The sequence below is a fragment of the Muntiacus reevesi genome, chromosome 2 (genome assembly GCF_963930625.1).
Source record: "Muntiacus reevesi chromosome 2, mMunRee1.1, whole genome shotgun sequence".
Lineage (NCBI taxonomy): Eukaryota > Metazoa > Chordata > Mammalia > Artiodactyla > Cervidae > Muntiacus > Muntiacus reevesi.
The window spans coordinates 89,006,146-89,026,894 of record NC_089250.1 but is presented as its reverse complement, the minus strand read 5'-3'; the positions used below and the strand labels follow the sequence as shown (position 1 = coordinate 89,026,894).

The 20,749-nt window shown below is 43.5% G+C and overlaps 1 protein-coding gene across 1 annotated transcript in view; it reads left to right on the top strand.

The window, feature by feature from the left end:
* The window catches only part of DISC1 (DISC1 scaffold protein), a 388,216-nt gene extending 377,174 nt beyond the window's left edge, over window positions 1-11,042 (top strand). The window contains exons 13-14 of the mRNA XM_065919846.1: window positions 6,119-6,275; window positions 8,941-11,042. Of these exons, the coding sequence (XP_065775918.1) occupies window positions 6,119-6,257 (139 nt within the window). The 3' untranslated portion in view covers window positions 6,258-6,275; window positions 8,941-11,042. The remainder of the gene's footprint in view (window positions 1-6,118; window positions 6,276-8,940) is intronic.
* Window positions 11,043-20,749: the final 9,707 nt, after the last annotated feature.

The window sequence follows — 20,749 nt, the reverse complement described above, 5'->3', positions numbered from 1 at the left end:
GAGTGTGGCCTCCAGCAGATGGACAAGTGACCGTCTGCGGCTGGGCATCTGGGAGCAGGGTCCTGCCGAGGGCCAGTGCGCACGGAGCGGCTCCTGGCCAGCAGGTGGGCTTGTTCCTTGCTGGGAAAACCCCCCAGCTTCTGGTGGGCTCAGGGAACAGTTCTGACAGCTGCATTTGAGGTCTGTGTTAGCCTCTTGTTTAGAAATTTTCCAAAACGTTAGTTTGATTCTAGGGAATTGGGTTTTCTCCTTAATAGATTTGGGTAGTGGGAAGGAGGCTGAGAGGGGACAGAGCTGTGTATAAATAGGATGCTTTTAGTGTTCCCAAGCCAGATTCAGGAGCAATGGGATCATGGATAGTGCATAATGCCTCTATGAGCATCTCTAAAGTCAGATAACAGCATGTACCTGTAAGATTCCCAGGTGCCACTAGTGGTAAAGAACCTGCCTGCCAACACAGGAGACGTAAGAGATGTGGATTTGATCCGTGAGTCAGGAAGATCCTCTGGAGGGGAGGGCGTGATAACCCACTCCAGTATTCTTTCTCTGGAGAATCCCATGGACAGAGGAGCCTGGCAGGCTTCAGTCCATAGGGTCACAAAGAGTTGGACACACCTGAAGTGACTGAGCATGCGCTCACTAAGGTTTTTATTTGAGTTAAATGGGTTATACTCAGGAGATGTGTTGAACATAGTTCTTATACATGGTAAAGTGCTTGGTTTCAGGTAGAAAAACATTTTCGGTGTCAGTGTCACAAGATCAAACCACATCGCATTTTTATATGAGGTTTCAAGATAGATTGATTCAATCATTTTGTAATAAATCCTTGCAAGAGCTGATCGGTAACCCTACAATGACTTATATGAAAAGTCATTTCATTCTGAGAAAATTTCTATAGACAGATAGGGATTATTATTTCTACATGATAGTTGAGAAGACTGAGGCTTAGAAATTGCATGACTGTCCAAGATCGTTTCTGACGAAGGGCAAAGCATCCAGCCACCAGCCCATGGTCCTTCATGGCCAATCAGGAGGCAGCCATGCCTGTAAGTAGCTGGACAGGTTTATTCTGTGGAACACACAATTGCTATAAAAATGTTAAACTTTAATAAGAGGTGTTTAGTGAAGATATGTTTATTGAGAATTTTGCTGGTCCTTGATAAAGTAAGTGGAAACGTAGAGGGAACTTGTCAAACCAGAATTGGGAAGCACTGGTTTAGGTACTGAAGTCACCCTCCACCAGTAAAATTTACACCACAACGTGGATTTCGATGCAGACTTTCCTCTGCATCTCTGGCTTTGTTCTGTGTCACTGATGGACAGTAAATACACAGAAGGTATCTTTGAATTCAGAGTGGCGCTTAGTGGATCTGGGTGCCCTGAGATAGAAAGACAGGTTTACAAGGCACTGCTGAGGCTTCTTACACAAACCGAAGCCCTTGTTTCAAATGAGAACTTATCTCGATTCAAAGAGGCTGCTGAAATCCTCCAGCCAAGCTCCGACTGGTTTGTGTTTCCATTCTTGATCAAAGAGACAAAGCTGAGTGCAGTTGAAAGAAACAGCTTGCCGTCAACAACAGGAAAGAATTTCCCAGCGAGCGTAGTATTTTTGTTTGATTCCATTAAGGACTCTGCCAGAGCCTCCTGTGTGTAGGCTGCAGCGTGAACATGATTAATTTGAACCCACATCGATGTCCATGTCCAGAAGATTCAAGCCTTGGACACTCCAGATGCGGGAGACACGGAACTCTGCATAAGCCATGAGTGTGAGAAAGCCCTGGGGCTGTAGCATCAGGGGTGGGTGGCAGTCACAAGCAGTGGGGCTGACCTTCCCAGCAGATCCTCTGGGCATCCTGGTTTCATATCAAGGCCGTGGACAGCTGACTTGTAGTCTCTTGTTTTTATGAAGAAGACACTGGATTGACAGAGCGGAGGAAGGGAAGAAGACAGGCCGTGTCTCCTCATCCTCCTGACAGGCTCACTAAATCACGCCGAGTAACAGCACCAGCCCATCAGGCAGCACACGGCAAGCATCTGAGAAGAGTCTGCAGCGTTAATTGGAAGAGCCGGCGTCACAGAGGTGACTCACGCCTGGCATCTGAGGCGAGGACGGGAGGTGTGACTTCACTGCCACTCAAGCCGGGATTTCTAGGAGTGTGTGTCTGAGTCTGTAGTATAATTTCACAGTCACTTTGGATCCTAATTAGCAGTTGTGTTTTGAAAAAACATGTTGAGGGGATGGAATCATTCCTCCACGTAGATAGTGCTTTAACTGAAAACCATCTAGGTTAGGTGGATGTTTTAGCGGTGATTTTTCTCTTTCTCCTTCAACTTGTACAACACTCTTTCAGAAGGAAAGAAGGACACCTAGGAGTGGGACATTGAGCATATTTCAGAGCCCCCAGAGTAGTTCTGCCTGCCTCTGAATCCTAGATGAGACAGGACAGACTGATTCTATCTGTGGTTCTATTTGCATTCATGTCCAGGAAACTCTCCTGGATTTCTGTTCTTTCTCTTTACTTGGAATGTGTGGTGCCCAATCCATTAGTTTTGGTGGTGCTTGATGGCATGCAAACACTCTAAATACATCCAGACACATACACAAATGCCACATGAGCTTAAGAGCCCTTGTTTGGTTCAGCTTTAAGACATGCAGCTGTAACTGACAAAGGAAATGGGAGTTTGGGGGACTTGCTCTTGCCTCCTTGGAAATGCTTTCATCTCCTAGAACTAAAGAGCTGGAAGCGGGATTGTGACCGTCATGGTGTCACAGATGAAAGAAGTGAGACCCCAAGACGCTGCAGTTTGACCATTGTGTGCACTGGTCTGATGCGAATATGGGGGCCGGGGTTCTTCCCCCCGGGTTTCTTCCACGAAAAGGAGTGGAATGGGAAGCGGAGGAGTGGGAGCCCAGGAGAGGTGTGGACACCTGACTCCTACTGCAGGCTTAGCGCGGGTTAACTTGGCCCTGGGCGGCACCACAGGAAGTGCGCCTGCGCAAGCTTCACACCCTTTGAGGCTGTTGCGCGTGGGCGGGGCTTTCCTTTTCGCTCCTCAACAACTGTGCCCTCGCTTTTGGCTTTGGGAATGCAGGAAAGTTCCCAAGACTGTGGCCACAGGGCCTGCGGAGTCACTGTTGATAATGAAAAAATAATTTAGCAAATGAGTAACTATTTCAAAGGAAGTACTGTTACTTCTTTTGGAAGCAAAGGGGATCAGATGAACTGAAGATCGTTGTTTGACCCAGCTAATAAAATGATTGCTTGGAATCACAATTGGCAGTAAAACACTCAATTGTTTTTGATATATAAACAAAAGACCTCTTTGGAGAAATCTGAGGATCTTTGGACATGGCTGCCCTAAAGGACGTCTTAGCACTGGAAGATGCATGTGAAACGTGCTTTTATTCATTGCAAACACACTGCACAATTTTGCTATCAAGAAGTAATGTTCTTGGGACTTCCCTGCTGGTCCACTAGTTAAGAATCCGCCTTTCAATGCAGGGGATGTGGATTCAATCCCTAGTCAAGGAGCAAAGATCTCACTTGCTTCCAGGCAGCCAAGCCCGTGTGGCAAAACTCGGAGCTCATGTGCTACAGCAAAGACCCAGCACAGCCAAAATTTTTAAAAACCTTTTTTAATTGTAAAAAAAATTTTTTTAAAGAAGTAATACTCTTGCCTAATACACCTGTAGTCTATAGCAAGGTGGTCTCGGGTTCAAAGGGGTTTTTAAAGATACTGGCATGCCAATCCTTATGCCATTGTTGTAATCAATGTGCTGATTTTCTTAGCTGCCTCAGATCTTTGGTGGTGTATCTGTTACAGAGAATGAAATACCCACTTGGCTGAGAGGCTGCTAGGGCACAGGCATACTAAGAATCATTTAACTCCTTTTAGACCTCTTCTTGCACTTAGATATAATGAGCATCTCTGTCACATATACATAAATTCCAACACTGAAGTTTTACTCTGTTTCCTCAGAACTTTCACAAAACACATGGTCAAATATCAACCGGCCTTAACTATTAATTTATTGGAGGAGCAGTCAGAAAATCTGCATTTATAAGTAAGATAATGAAAGTATTGGATGGTTTGCCAGCTTCCCAGAGCTGATGGGCACATCCTCAAATTTCCATCTTCTCATTCCTCCCTGTGTCCCTGGAGATTATTGTCTGAGGGGCTGAGATTGTCTGAGATTATTGTCTGAGTGTTATTTTAGTTGTATAACATAGTCTTTTTCTTTTGTGGCTTCTTTCTCTTTCCAAAACCCTTTTTCAGTGTGTTCTCCCAGTGCTAGAAATTTTACGAGTTCTTTAAGAGGCAGTTGAGTTTGGTTCAGTTTTTCTCTCTAAAAACGCTGGTTGTCATTCAGCATATCACAAGAGTGGGGCCTGTAGGCCCAGACTGCCTATCAGAGGTAATGAAGTCTCAGGAGTTTGTCAAGACTCATAAACTGCTTAAGCTCTACGCTTACCCTTTATAAATGTAGCTTAACTTTGTGATTAATTGGCAGCTTGGTATTTGGTCTGGGACCACTTATGTTCTTGCTTGTGTAAAGTCATATGTATTTTCACTAAAGATTAACAGAGCTGTTCAGAGAAAAAGAAGAAAACGAAATCTTTTAAAAAAGAAAAAGAGAAGTATTGGATACTTTCTTCTCTTGGATCTCCTCAACTGCACCCTCTTACCCCCAACCCCTCCCTCGCTCAAGTTCAAGTGCAAGGAGTGAATCATCATAGTAGATGTATGTAAATTATGTAAGCGATGAAGTCTGGTGAGGCTTCAAGAGCAAGAATAACTGCCAAAGGCTTGTCAGGGTGGCTCAGCGTTTTTTGTTTAGGTGAGCTTCATTTGCATAATTCCCAGGATCCTTTGGAGTTCCTTATTTAAAAAAGAAAAAAAGAAAGCTTCCTATAGTCTTAACCTAAAGGTATCTCTGTCTCTTGACATCGAATTTGGATAAAACAACACTGTAGTAGATGTAAGCAGTCTGTGAGTGGGAAGATTTCTGCAAGCTGCTTACCCTAAAGCTTTCTGTTTTCTGTGTATCTGATCTAGTAATATTTAAGTGGTCTGACCTCATGCAAAGATGTAACAGCATTTCAGTGGTGTCAGCATGTTTCTGTGTTTTTTCTTAAGTTCCTGTTGGATGAAGTTAAATTAGTTTGCTTATTAAACTAAGAGAATCTAATCCACCAGTCATTCTGTATTTGTCTTAGAATTGTTCTAATTGTTAGCTGTGGATAGACAGGAAGACCACCATTGTTTAAATGTTCCCGAGCTTAAACACCTAGAAGAGAGCTCATCTCTTAAAAGAAAGGCAGTCATATTATTTATCCCAAAGAATTATTTGCCAAGTTCTCTGTGATTGCCTTATCTCCAGGAGAAACAACTTTATAGGTCAGGAAACTAAGAGCCCAACAGTTTAAAGAAAAAATGTATCAATCAACTAGCCAACCCAGAGAGTGCAAGCTCCCTGCCTCTGTCAAATCTCTAGTGCCCTGAATGGCTGTTTCACAAGTACCCCAGAGCGTAGTAACACATGACAGCAGATTGGAACCAAAGGGATTTTGAAGTCATTGTTTCAGGAGAAAACTGAGATTCAAAATGATTTACACATGGTGACAAGGTTGGCCAGTGGCCGACAGGCACTGTAACTCATGACTCTGGGCGTGGACCTGTGGTGGCGCCCAGTCCTGGCTTTCCCCAGGAGACTCTGGTTTCCAGCCGTCTTTCCTTTCCCCTGTCGGGGCACCTGGATGTGCAGTGGCCCCCACCCCAGCAGGGGCTTAGCAGGAGTACAGGCTCACTGACCATAGTCCACGGAGCATCCTAGCTTGCCATCTGTCTCAGTCTAAAAGCTGACTCTTCCTTTTCCTGTTGGAAACCTTCCTTGAGACTGTCAATGACCTCAGGCCTTGTAGGAACTGCAATCGCTCTTAAAAGAAGTGTAACATTTGTATTAATATTTAATTGGTCCAATTTGGAGGAACTTGAAACTGCAATTAGAGGGCAGTGCCCATCTGCTTCCAGCAGGCACGTGGCTCTTACCAGATCCCTGGGAGGCTGCAGGGGCTGCCCATCACCTTCACGTGTGTTCCTTAACGACGTGCGCACAGTCTCTCAAGGGGGAACTCCAGATGGTGAAGGAAACTCTCCAGGCCATGGCCCTGCAGCTCCAGCCAGCAAAGGAGGCGGGGGAGAGGGAGGCTGCAGCTTCATGTGTGACAGCTGGCGTCCAGGAAGCACAGGCCTGAGGCCTGACAGGACGGAGGGTGAGTGACCGTGTCATCAGCATGAGCGCTGGGGGCCTCTCCCACCCCTTCTGCATAACCAGTGTGCCTGAACCCATTACGGAGATGTGAAGCCTGGATGCCCAGCCGAAGGGTGGTCCTCTCTCCTGGGGCCGAGTTCAGGAGAGTCTGCAATTTGAAATATGCAGGGCGGGGGGTGATCTGCTGATTTCCTTCTGTCAGTCTGAGACACTTACTGTGCCATTAACAAGAGCATCCTGCAGAGGACTTGGAAAAAATCTCTCCATTACAGTCCCCATTAGACAGACGGTGAAAGTGTTAGTTGCTCAGTCGTGTCCAGCTCTTTGTGACCCCATGAACTATAGACCCCCCAGGCTCCTCTGTCCATGGAATTTTCCAGGCAAGAATACTGGGGTGGGTTGCCATTCCCTTCTCCAGGGAATCTTCCCAACCTAGGGATAAGACCTGGGTCTCCTGCATTGCAGGTAGATTCTTTAATATCTGAGCCACCAAGGAAGCCTCATTAGACAGAGGTTGGGGTGAATTCTGCTAGAAAGATGTCTCTTTTCCTGTACCATCTTGCTTTCTGCTGCAATTAAAATAGCTCCTGATTTAAGAACTTATAAAAAAAGAAAGCATACATGTCTCTCTCATCATACCTGCTACACTTTCCTACAGGCGCGTGGTATATAAGGGAGCTAATTAACCCTAGAATCTGGAAATAACAGCTTTTCACCCTAACTTCTCCTGTGATTCTCTATCATCTCAGGAGAATTAAGATCAAAATTTCCAGAAGGTATTTTTAAAGAGACAGCCTATCATGAGCCCCAGCCCTCTGGTTTTCCTGTTGTGGCAATGCCTATCTTTATAGGATGGTCCCTGATGTTTCATCAGGACTTGCTGAAATTCACCAACAATTAGAGCAGGAAGGGAGTAGGGGCCATAAGTGGGTTGGGAACATGTTTAAATGTTTAAGCCTCTCCTATATTCCCCTGAACCAATCTCACCCAGGATCAGGCAGGACATGGAAGTGGAAAGCTTCAGTGCAGTATAGTACTCAACAAGGCAGGGCTGTACTCAGATAATCAGTGCTATACTCAGTTAACCACTGCTGTGCTTGGTTAATCAGTGCTGTACTCAGTCAGGCAGTGTTGTGTTCAGTGAGGCAGTGCTAAACTCATTAAACCAGTGCTGCACTCAGTGAGGCAGTGCTGAACTCATTAAACCAGTGCTGCACTCAGTGAGGCAGTGCTGCACTCAGTTAACCAGTGCTGCACTCAGTGAGGCAGTGCTGAACTCATTAAACCAGTGCTGCACTCAGTGAGGCAGTGCTGAACTCAGTTAACCAGTGCTGCACTCAGTGAGGCAGTGCTGAACTCATTAAACCAGTGCTGCACTCAGTGAGGCAGTGCTGAACTCAGTTAACCAGTGCTGTACTCAGTGAGGCAGTGCTGAATTCATTAAACCATTGCTGCACTCAGTGAGGCAGTGCTGAACTCAGTTAACCAGTGCTACACTCAGTGAGAGTGCTGAACTCAGTTAATCAATGCTGCACTCAGTGAGGCAGTGCTGAACTCAGTTAATCAGTGCTGCACTCAGTGAGGCAGTGCTGAACTCAGTGAACCAGTGCTGCACTCAGTGAGGCAGTGCTGAACTCAGTGAACCAGTGCTGCACTCAGTGAGGCAGTGCTGAACTCAGTTACCCAGTGCTGCACTCAGTGAGGCAGTGCTGAACTCAGTTACCCAGTGCTACACTCAGTGAGAGTGCTGAACTCAGTTAATCAATGCTGCACTCAGTGAGGCAGTGCTGAACTCAGTTAATCAGTGCTGCACTCAGTGAGGCAGTGCTGAACTCAGTGAACCAGTGCTGCACTCAGTGAACCAGTGCTGCACTCAGTGAGGCAGTGCTGCACTCAGTTACCCAGTGCTGCACTCAGTGAGGCAGGGCTGTCGTCAGTAATAGTAATGTGGGACACTGAAGGCTCCTCGCTGCTGAGGCGGCTGTAGAACAGGCTGAGCTCACCCAACAGCGCTTCCCAGGGTACACTGAGGAAGGCAGCCTTGAGAGATGCTGTGTAGACACACTGCTCTCCTTTGGCATGTTTGGGAAGCATCCTATGCCGTCATTTCTGCTGGGGAGCAATGGCGCAATCAGCATATTGGCCTTTGAGAATGCTTCAAGTAAGGAAACCCTCTTGATTCCGCCTTGCCCCAAACAACTCCCCAAGTTGAATGGATCAGTGTTTAAATTTAAATTCTATGACTATTCCATCAGTCTACTGCTGTGCCGTGCTGCATTCTCTCGGGGTGTCGTGATCCGAACGCTGGTTTATGTCACTTACTATGAGTTAGAGATGAGACTCAAAACCGCTGCTGTGTGGTCCTGTGATGAGCGGCTCAGTCGTGTCCGACTCTGCGGCTCCACGGACTGCAGCCCACCAGGATCCTCTGTCCATGGGGATTCTCCAGGCAAGAACACTGGAGTGGGTTGCCATGCCCTCCTCCAGGGGATCGTCCCAACCCAGGGATCAAATCCAGGTCTCCCACATTTGAGGCAGATTCTTCACTGACTGAGCTACCAGGAAAGCCCCACAATTTTGCAGTGTTGAGTTAGTAAGAACTGGCCGCAGCTTGTAAGTGTAATTGACTAACTGGTGTTTTTGTATTTCTGTCTCTTGACACTCAGAAGGAGAAGTGATGCTCCTGTCTTCATTCAGATCCATGGACAGTAGACAATCTTTGTCATTTCCTGAAGTCACACTGCCATTTCCGAAGGCAGCTGGTGCCTTGCTCAGCCTTCTCCCGTGCAGTGTTTCCGTCAGGAGATGGCCCTGCTTAAGCCAGCAGGTGGCCACGGTCCAGGGAACAAGCAACAGCACAGCATATGAATTTTCTGATTGTATTTTCTACAATTTTCTGGTGAGCACTTAAATATCTATACTATGCATATTTTAGTAAGAATATAATTAATTTGTTCTAGGAATGCTTTTCAATGTTTTTCAATGATGGAGCGAATTCTGAATTATTTATCATGTCTAAGCAATAATATGTACTAGTCACATGGCACATGGAATTCCTGAATCCTTGAATTAATTCCAGTGAAGCAAAACTTGTAGAGTCAGAATTGTCTCTAATGAATCCCCACTTTGAGAAGTGTCATCTTAAAAAACCCCACGAGACATTTTAGCAGTCACCTAACGCAAGTGTTTTGTATTACTCAGGTACCATCATGAATAATTCTGTGAGGTTATGATGGATCTGAAAACTCTGGAAGCTAATGACTAGCTGAGTGTGCCCCAAATAAGTGTTCTCCAGTGTCCCAGTGGGTAGCATATCCATCTCCTTGTTGAGATGCCAGATCAAGGTGGGTGAATGATGCTTTAACCACCTGCTGCAGCTCATCCCTAGTCTGTGCTGGTGTCAGAGGCAGCCAGGAAGCCTGCACAAGGCCAGGGTGTTTCTTCTGCCCACATGACCTTCTCACGCCCCTCTTCAGCCACGGTGACCCAAAAAATCCCAGGGCCTTATATCCGAAACCATAATAGAGGGCAGTTTCTGTCAGGGCAACATAAGAGGAGATTAGAGCTTGAATTTAAAAGCCACAAAGCAATAATAATAAAAATCTAAGCTTTTATGGAGATGGTCAGGACCACAAGCACAAGTGCAGGTGGCAAATGATGGCTTTGGGTCTGATTCCATAGCAGCATGCGAGAGAACCAGTGATAGATTCCATGGTAGCCTGCACTGAGCTTCTGGCATCTGAACGCCAGCCCATTGTCTCCACCAGTCCGAGCTGGGACATGTCCTCCGTCAGTGACTTTCCTGGTTCCCTCTAACTTCTTGACATTTCAACATCAAAATGATCTTCCTCAAACCAGATGAACATGTTCTATTAGAAACTATTCTTCCTGTGTGGTAGGGGTGGATTCTCCCCCACAGGAGCATGGAGGTGCTCACGTGTGTGTTGGGACCGTTCCAACACCTTTATAATCATTATCATCTTAATTCTTAGTCCAACCTTATGGGGCAGGTGTTTGTAGTTGAGGAAATTGAACCTCGGGAGACTGATGAACATTACCCACAGCACAGAGCAGGTGAGTGGGGGCCAGAAGCAACAGCTGGACTGCTGAAGACAGGTAGACCACTCCTACCTGTGTTCTTACTGAAGTCTTTTAGTGTCTTTGGGGGACTGCAAGCCTAGAGCTTACTTGTTCCCTTGAGAACAGGTGGTCATCTTGGAACTCCTGCTTGAGAATTAGAGAACTGAGCCTAGGGAAAGCCTGGCCCCTCACACCCCGAGCTGAGCCTCACTGCACTGTGACCGTGAAGTCTAGACTCAGACCCGCTTCAAGGACTCACCATCCACCACTGTCCTAATCCACCATTCATTCCCCATCCCCTATAAAGTCATGCCAGGAACAACCACCTACTCCCTGACAATAGGCAGATTTTCTTGAAAACGTCCATCTAATCGGTGTTTTTCAGAAAACATTAGAGAAAGCAGCTTTACACTCATTGTCTAATGACTTATATTAAGAAATAATTTGATGCTCTAATTTTGAATGCCCTCATCTAATCTAATCTTTGAATTTTGTCATGTAATTTATTATTTCATAAAATTTACTTTTTATGTGTTAAACTAAAAATGTTACCCAAGTCATTGGTGCGCCTTTAACATTTTTTTTTTATCTTCTGGAGTATGGAGGATAGAAAAATGTATCAGCTTTACTATTCTTATCTTTCTGTTATAGGATGAGTCATGTATTTACATTGCACAAAATGTTTCTAATAAAACAATGCTTTAAAAGTGTGTATGTGTTTACTTTCAGATATTAACCAGTCAGAAAATGATGGAGTTTTATATTCCAGACCCTTTGAAGAAATTGAAAATAACATTACCATTAAGTGGGGAACAGGACAGAGTGCCCGCTAACAACACTGGAATATTTTACTGGAGATGCTGCCTAGGCAAGAAAAACAAATGAGAGTTACAGTCTGGCAAGGAGGAGATATAACATTAATAGTGACAGGTGATGTCACTGTAAGCCAGACAACCTAAGAGAATTAACACACACAAAATTTATTTACACAAATAACAACACAATCAGCTTACCAAAATCAATATGCTTTACATATACAAATAATAATCAGAACATAAAGTGTAAGAAAAGACCCTACTTTCAATAGCAACAAGAAAAGAAAACAGCTAGGAGCAAATTTAAATAAGAAACATAGAGCCTTATCTGAAGGAAATTTTAAGATGAAGAACACAAGAGGAGAATTGAATACAGAGAATGACATTAAATTTTGGGTAGAACATCATCATAAATTGTCAGATCTCTGTAAATTAGTTCATAAATATTACCTGATCCCAGCAGAGTCATAAATGTCTAGATATTCTCAGCAACCATTCTCTGCTTCATCCTTTCTAGCAATTCTTCATTCAGGTGCTTAGACTACAAAGGTACTCACGCATGAGCGGAGTTGCCATATGCATTTATACCGTTAAAGCCGTTAAACAAGGAATCCATTAGCCTGAGGGAGCACCAGTGCCCTGGCACCTACACCAGCAAACCCACTTCTAAGCCTGTAACTGCTTCAAGGTTATGAAATTGAAGCCCGAGGACGGCCAGTCCCAAACAGCCAGTTAGGCTTTGAACTATAGCCAGGGCTTCCCTGGCTACCACGCTTCCCGGTGAGGCCTTTTCTCCCTCCTGTCAGTGGTGTCTCCCAGCTACTTCTGGTTTGGCACCGCCTGATTCAGATTGATTTTTGCTCAAAAAAACTCTTAAAAAGTGTAAAATGCCTCAGTATATTTTTTAACAGCCCTATTATTTGTAAGAGAGAAAATTGGAAGCAAGCTAAATTTTCATCCATAGCAAACTTTTTAAATAAATTATGGCACACCATACTATGGAATGCTTTGAAGTTGCTAAAAGGTCTTTCTATACATGTCTACTTGCATCTGCAGAAATATCACTGCAAAGGGGCCCACTTAACCTGGGGAAGAGGGTTGGAAGGAGATTTATTTTTTCCGTGTCCTGTTCTTTTAAAAATTTGTACCAAGTGCTTATGCTTATTTATTCAAAAAATAAATTCTTTAAGAAAAAAACCATGATCACGGAGACTGGAAGTGGGCCCTTGGGTAGGGCAGGGCACTTGGACCCAGGCCCCCAAGCACTGCCTCAGAATTTCCCCCCTCGTAAGCATCCACTCTGTACCCAGCACCATACTGGGGAGTGTGCCACACATTGGTGATAAAAAGACAACCGTAAAATATTATGGTCAAATGATCTGAAGGAAGTAACTAATAATATTTATAACTACAAATATTATAAAATATTATAAATATTATCATTTTAAAGACAAGGGGTGAATTTTGTTTTGACATTTGAACAATGATGTCTGGTGGTAAAGTACCAAAAATTCAGTCCTTTCTGTAATTCCAGTTCTGGTCCTGGGTTAAGGAGTTGGGCAAAGCCTCCTTCTTTGGAACACAAGATCTAAGAGAGCTGTAGTTGGCTGTGAAGACAGAGTGGGGCTGGGGGGAAGGAGTTACATCTCTCCCCCATTGCTTCTTAGGAGTCACGTGTGCAAGCAGTGTTTTATCCAAATAGGTGTGCTTTTAAAGGTACCTGCACATATACTTTCACACTGGAGAAAGGAGGCTCTGACAGACACCAGAGTGAAGAGCAGTCCAGAAAATATCTCTTCTCATTATTAAAATAACACACAAGAACAGTTTGATTTTACTCTTCTGTTTTCAAGAGTTTGAAGCATCTATTGGAAACAGCTCAAGTGCATGACAGGAATTTGATCTCTTCCCATTGTCTATTTATTCACTCCAGAAACATTTACTGAATTCTTATTATAAAAATTATTCTTCCTATGATGGATAAATTAGTGACTATTTATAAATTTATAGAGGTTAAAATCTTAGTGAAAATCATTCAGCCAGTAATGAAAATATGCGTTGTTTCTCAGAACTCTTGGTTTTAAATCTACATGATAAATTGCTAGACAATGCACACACAGAAAGATACCCAATAGCAGTTAAGTTCATATTAAGCAAGTCACTCATTATTTTGTTTCCTATATTATTTTATTTATAAGAACAACATTAAAAATTGTTTTAAAAGATTCATGTATAAACCACTTATCTTCATTTTTCTATTCATCTACACAAAAATATATTTTCATTAAATTGCAACTAGTCTTTTTTATTCTGCTTTTTATGTTTAAGATGATGGTATTTTCCATTTTGCTACATAATCATTGTAATCTTTGTATTTGTTGCTGCATAGTATTCTGTCAAGTTGATCTGCTGTAGCTTAGATATTCCTATGTCCATCCATCTGTCCTAAGTCACTTCAGTTGTGTCTGACTCTTTGCGACTCTCAGGCTCCTCTGTCCATGGGATTCTCCAGGCAAAACTACTGGGATGGGTTGCCACGCCCTCCTTCAGGGGATCTTCCTGACCCAGGGATAGAACCAGTGTTCTTAGGTCTCCTGCACCAGCAGGTGGGTTCTTTACCAATAGCACTACCAGGGAAGCCTCTATTCCTTTGTCACTTTAGTTCAGTTCAGTCGCTCAGTTGTGTCAACTCTTTGCGACCTTATGCACTGCAGCATGCCAGGCCTCCCTGTCCATCAGCAACTCCCGGAGTTTACTTAAACTCATGTCCATCGAGTTGGTGATGCCATCCAACCATCTCATCCTCTGTCATCCCATTCTCCTCCCGCCTTCAATCTTTCCCAGCATCAGGGTTTTTTCAAACGAGTCAGCTCTTCACATCAGGTGGCCAAAGTATTGGGGCTTCGGCTTCAGCATCAGTCCTTCCAATGAATATTCAGGACTGATTTCCTTTAGGATGGACTGGCTGGATCTCCTTGCAGTCCAAGGGACTCTCAAGAGTCTTCTCCAACATCACAGTTTAAAAACATTAATTCTTCGGCCCTCAGCTTTCCAACTCTTACATTGATACATGACTACTGGAAAAGCCGTAGCTTGGACTAGACAGACCTTAGTTGACAAAGTAATGTCTCTGCTTTTTAATATGTTGTCTAGATTGGTCACAGGTTTTCTTCGAAGAAGCAAGCATCTTTTAATTTCATGGCTGCCATGATTTTGGAGCCCAAGAAAATAATCTGTCACTGTTTCCACTGTTTTCCCATCTATTTGCCATGAGGTCCTGGGACTAGGTGCCATGATCTTAGTTTTCTGAATGTTAAGCTTTAAGCCAACTTTTTCACTCTCCTCTTTCACTTTCATCAAGAGGCTCTTTAGTTCCTCTTCACTTTCTGCCATAGGATGGTGTCATCTGCATATCTGAGGTTATTGATATTTCTCCTGGTAATCTTGATTCCAGCTTGTGCTTCTTCCAGCCCAGCGTTTCTCTTGATGTACTCTGCATATAAGTTAAAGAAGCAGGGTGACAGTATACAGCCTTGACATACTCCTTCTCCTATTTGGAACCAGTCTGTTGTTCCATGTCCAGTTCTAACTGTTGCTTCTTGACCTGCATACAGGTTTCTCAGGAGGCAGGTCAGGTGGTCTGGTATTCCCAACTCTTTAAGAATTTTCCACAGTTTATTGTGATCCACACAAAGGCTTTGGCATAGTTAATAAGCGGAAATAGATGTTTTTCTGGAACTCTCTTGTTTTTCTATGATCCAAGGGATATTGGCAATTTGATCTCTGGTTCCTCTGCCTTTTCTAAAACCAGCTTGAACATTCATGGACGTTCATGGTTCAAGTACTGTTGAAACCTGGTTTGGAGAATTTTGAGCATTACTGTACTAGCATGTGAGATGCGTGCAATTGTGCAGTAGTTTGAGCATTCCTTGCCTTGCCTTTCTTTGGGATTGGAATGAAAAGCGACCTTTTCCAGTCCACTGCCAAGTTTTCCAAATTTGCTGGCATATTGAGTGCAGTACTTTCACAGCATCATCTTTTAGGATTTGAAATAGCTCACCTGAAATTCCATCACCTCCACTAGGTTTGTTCGTAGTGATGCTTCCTAAAGCCTACTTGACTTCGAATTCCAGGATGTCTGACTCTAGGTGAGTAAACACACACATCATGATTATCTGGGTCATGAAGATCTTTTTTGTATAGTTCTTCTGTATTCTTGCCACCTCTTCTTAATATCTTCTGCTTCCGTTAGGTCTATACCATTTCTGTCCTTTATTGTGCCCATCTTTGCATGAAACGTCCCCTTGGTTTCTCTAATTTTCTTGAAGAGGTCTCTAATCTTTCCCATTTTATTATTTTCCTCTATTTCTTTCCTATGTCATTGTGTATTAAATCTTTCCAATATTTTGCTGTTATAGACAAAGCTGCAACAATATTTTCATATATATAGATTTTCCTTTCCTTTGAATTTTGTTCCTGGGAGGAATTCCCAGGAGTGAGAATTCTAGAATAAAAGCTAAGAAAGAATGATGCATTTGAAATTAAACTTACATTAGAGAACAAATTGACAGCAACAACCAGACTACAAGCAGTCCTTCCTCTGCTGAGGGGATTCCCAACCAGGTATTGACTGGTTTCATTGATTCTGTGGTGCTTCCTCTTGTCACAGATATATCCACAATTACCGCAGCTGGCAAATCACAGCTGGGCAATGTCTGCCATTAAAATGAGCAGCTTCAACTCTCCAGTGGCATTTCACTCCTCTCCTCACTGATGCTGCCTCCTTGTAGGTCTGTGCTCTGCCTCTTGTAGGTCTGTTTTCTCTCCAGATAAAGTTTGTGGGGTTCCACAAGCATCCAGGATTTAGGAGACGAAAGATCTGGACTGAAGTCATTTCCCACTTGCCAGTTGTCTTCTTGATCCTTTGTTTGAATATGTGCAAAACGAAACTGATAATAATAAACCCTGGCATGGTGGAAAGACTCAGAGATCAATATAAATGAAATAATTGAAAAATAAATCAACATATACAGGCTTTTAAAATGAGGAAAATTTCTAGTATAGAAAGTGAACAGAATCAATTTAAGTGTGAATGCAACCCTGTCAAGACCACTGTGTGCACCCCAAAGGGAAAAACTTGAGGTGTATGTAGGGTTTTCTATTTCTACTTATTCATTTTAGTATTCTGATTTAAAAAATTTAATCTTATAGTCATGAGGTCGCAAAGAGTCGGACACGACTGTGCGACTTCATTCATTCATTCATACAATTATAATATTAACATATTTTCTTATCACATTGTGTTAATAGTGTAAATGTGTTTGCATAACATTTAGCTTTTACTTTGTACATTGTTTATGATATAAATTTAGCTCGATTTTATTATTGATTGGTATTTCTCGGGATGTTCCTTGAAATCATCTTGGTTTCTCTGGAGAATCAGGTACATATACTTAAATAAAGAGATCCTCTCTTGTTCAATTAAAAAACATGTTTCACATTTGTGGCTTCGTGTGCCCCTTGTCCCAACTCCCAGGGTGGTCTCAGACACTCAAGAGAACATGAAAAGTTGAAATAGAAAGTGCTTTGGGGAACGTCTAATCTACTCAGCCCAGCCTAGCTGAGGGGTAAATAATCATAAACACCCATGGCTCTTTCTAAGGCATCCTCCCCAACCTGCAGACGTTCATATGAACTAGAGCTTGGCTTTGACCAGAGCCAGAACACTCCCCAAAGCTGGCCCCCACCCATTTCCTTACATTGCCCCTGAGCAATGTGGGAATGCAGATTCCAGGCCCCTGTGAGTTACCCCAGCTCTTGGTCCCCTTCCAAAGGTGCATTTCGGTACCTTGTCCCTTGACGCACCATCCTTTTTATCTCCACCCCGCTTCAACCACCTACTTTCCTAACTTTCACTGATCCTTCCCTCTTACAGCTTTGATGATTTCCATCTCTTTTTCTTTTATTTATTTATTTATTTATTTATTTTAAAAATTTTTAATTTTTTTCATTTATTTTTATTAGTTGGAGGCTAATTACTTTACAATATTGTAGTGGGTTTTGCCATACATTGACATGAATCAGCCATGGATTTACATGTATTCCCCATCCCGATCCCCCTCCCACCTCCCTCTCTACCCGCTCCCTCTGGGTCTTCCCAGTGCACCAGCCCTGAGCACTTGTCTCATGCATCCCACCTGGGCTGGTGATCTGTTTCACCATAGATAATATACATGTTTTGATGCTGTTCTCTCGAAACATCCCACCCTCGCCTTCTCCCACAGAGTCCAAAAGTCTGTTCTGTACATCTGTGTCTCTTTTTCTGTTTTGCATATAGGGTTATTGTTACCATGTTTCTAAATTCCATATATATGTATTAGTATGCTGTAATGGTCTTTATCTTTCTGGCTTACTTCACTCTGTATAAACACGTGCACCCCATCTCTTTTTCTTACCTAATTTATTTGCTTTTCCTCTTTAGAGGGGAAAGGAAAAGTAGCAGTTCCTGATGACTTGAGAGCTTCAGGGTGATCTCTGTGATTCGAAAGCACCCTCTTCATTTATTAACCTTGAAGGGACTCTGGCTGGGGCTCTGGCATTTATCTTGCCTTCAGTGGGGACTCCCGCTCTCAGCAGGATAAGAACATCTGTAACAAGCACACAGCTGGAGATGCTGAGAATGGAGACTCTGCTTCCGTAAGAGTCTTTGTAAATAGGAACCCTGCACCAAGGCTTTCTGCACCGGGATGGAAGTGTCTGAAGCTTTGTGTCTACCAGAGTTCCATTCTTTACAAGCAGAGTGAGTAAGAATTCCTTGACAGGAACATGAGGGGACCCAGAGAGACTTTGATAATCCCTGCTGTGGGCAAAGACACTGCTGAAGGGTGTTTTTAAAAATGAAGATGACAATAAAACAATGCACTCTTACGAAAGATGGGAGAAAATAAGAAAGTAGTAATGAGACCAGGGTGAGGCAAAAGGTATGTTGTAACTTCTGGAGGAAAAAATGAACATGTAAAAGACTTGTGTGCAGTGGCAGATCCTACACAAAGCCCAGGAAGTCTCTGATTTATCGTTTGTCACACAAGGAAAATCAGATGCTCAGACAGGACAAGTCAAGTGGGATCTTGCTAAGTGGAGTTTTGACTTTTAAGGACAAGTGTACATAGGCATTTCTTCTGGGCTTGAAGAGCTGGCAGTCACCCGGGAGACACTTAACCTCAATGGGTTTGAAGTGAGTTAAAGTGTCTGGATATTTAAAAATATTTTATGTGTTTGGCTGCACTGGGTCTTAGTTGCAGCACAGGGAATCTTTAGTCACAGCATGGGAGCTCTTAGTTGTGGCATGCGGTATCTTAGTTCCCTGACCAAGCATGGAGACTGAGTCCCCTGCAGTGGGAGCCCAGAGTCTTAACCACTGGACAAGCAGGGAATTCCCTGTTTGGATATTTTGTGCTTGGAAGACACTGAGCCCTTTCCCATTGTGAGGCCGATGGACCATGGTAGGTCTCAAATGTAAAGAAGATTCTAGACTATGAATTCACAGATAAAGGGTTTCTTTGGTTCCGTGTTTCTTTCCCATGAACAAGCGGTACTTGAGGGGCATGGCGTCAGGTCTGGACCTTGTCCGAGGAGTCTGTGCCCTGCTAGATGCCCAGCGTGGAATTCTAAAGGCAGTCAGGAGACAGGCCAGTGGAAGACTGACCCAAAGCAAGTGTCCTCGGGGATGACACCAGCCCATCCACATCGGGAATCGAGACTGACTCAGTTGGGAAGGTTGGGAACCAACACTGAATCATTTCCTTGCTCTCCCCACCCCAGCCCGCCCCGTCTCCCTTTCTCTCTCTCGTTAAACCTCTTTCTTGTTAAATCAGCTATTCATTGGTGATGGTTATGGCAAATCTGAAATCATAGCCACTAAGAAGATTGCAATAATTGCTCTCAAATTGCCTAGTTCTTATTTTCCCCTTTGTTATGCTATCAAGACACTGTGACTCACTCTGCCATAGTGCTCCTCCCTGAATCGTAAAGAGACGCCTCTCTCCCATAGAGGAAGTGAAGGATTTTCTGGAACTACCAAAAGACTTCCGCAATTAGGGGAAAAATTTTATAAAGACACACAAACTGAAACCTTTTATCCCCCAGACATTTCCAGAGGTAGACATGTGATTCCCACAAGTCAGCCTAGTGGTGTTGTTGGGATGAAAATTGTATTTTGGTTTTGAACCATGATGGGAAGTTGAATAGAACTGTCAAAATGGGCATGTTTCCTGGGTTCATCAGAAATAGTTACCTGCACGGACTGAAGGGCTAAAGCACTCACTCATGCCCGTGCAATCGCCAGAGACCTGGGAAACGTGACCATGGAAGCATCTGGAATAAAGATTCAGTACTAGAGGTTATCGCTGCATCCTTGTGCTCTCAGATCCCGTGCTCACTCTGTAGTCCCCAGGGGGTGACTCTTGTTTCCCCCACCTCATGAAAACTCTTTTTGTGTATGGCCTGCCAAATCCCATAGCGTTTTCTATCTTCATTCCACTTGACATTTTGGTAGCAAAGTCCAGTGTTGAAAGAAACCTATTTTTCACTGAATCTCTCTCTCCCCTGTGGGGTTCTAGGACTCTACATCCCCTGAGGTCTCATCCTGCACCAGTATTCCTGCTTGATTGTTCCTTCTCCTGCTTCAAAGATCGATACCCTGAGCCTCTGTCCTCAGATCTGCTTTCTCACTGGGTAATTTCATCTGCTCCAACCATTTTAACCTTATCTTTCTAGTGATCATTCCCAAAGTTATGAGACAATTGAAACTATTTATTGAGCACCCACCATATGTTAAGTGGTTGTTGTTGTTGGGTCACTAAGGTGCATCTCTTTTGTGACCCTGAAGACTGTAGCCTGCCAGGCTTCTCTGTCCATGGGATCTCCCAGGCAAGAATACTGGAGTAGGTTGCCATTTTTAGGTGCTGGGTCCCAGATTCCAAGCTGTGTGTGGCTCCTGACCCAGGAATTGAACCCGGGTCTCCCACATTGCAGGCGGACTCTTTACCATCTGAGCTACCAGGGAAGCTATGTGTGGCTCAGTGTTTTCCTATCATTCTTGGATTTTGTCTTCTTTTCTGAACTTTAAATTCTGCTGGAGATTCCTGTCACTACACCATCCCAAATTCAACATGTCTAAAGCCAATTTCATTGGTTCTTCCTCCTAAAAATCTGTCTATCTTTCAGCTGTCCTTGACTGTAGTTCCTGACATTTCTATCTTCTGGGAAACAGAGAAGAACCCTCACCATTACGTTATACTCCTTCTTCCTCATCCCAAATCCAAACAGGAAAGTCTTCATGCTTTTAGCATTTTAAGTTTTTATATCTCTTATTTCTCTATTCACTCTCTTGTCCACTCTCTCATCATACTTACTTGAACTATTGCTATAAGTTTCTAATTGGTTTCTTTGTCTTGCGTGTCTCATAATTCAAATTCATGGTCAAAGTTATCTTCCTAAACCAATGGTTAGATCAGGTTCAAAATCTTTCAGTGATTTGTTGTTGCCCAGAAAATAAAGTTTTTATTCAACGGTGATCATT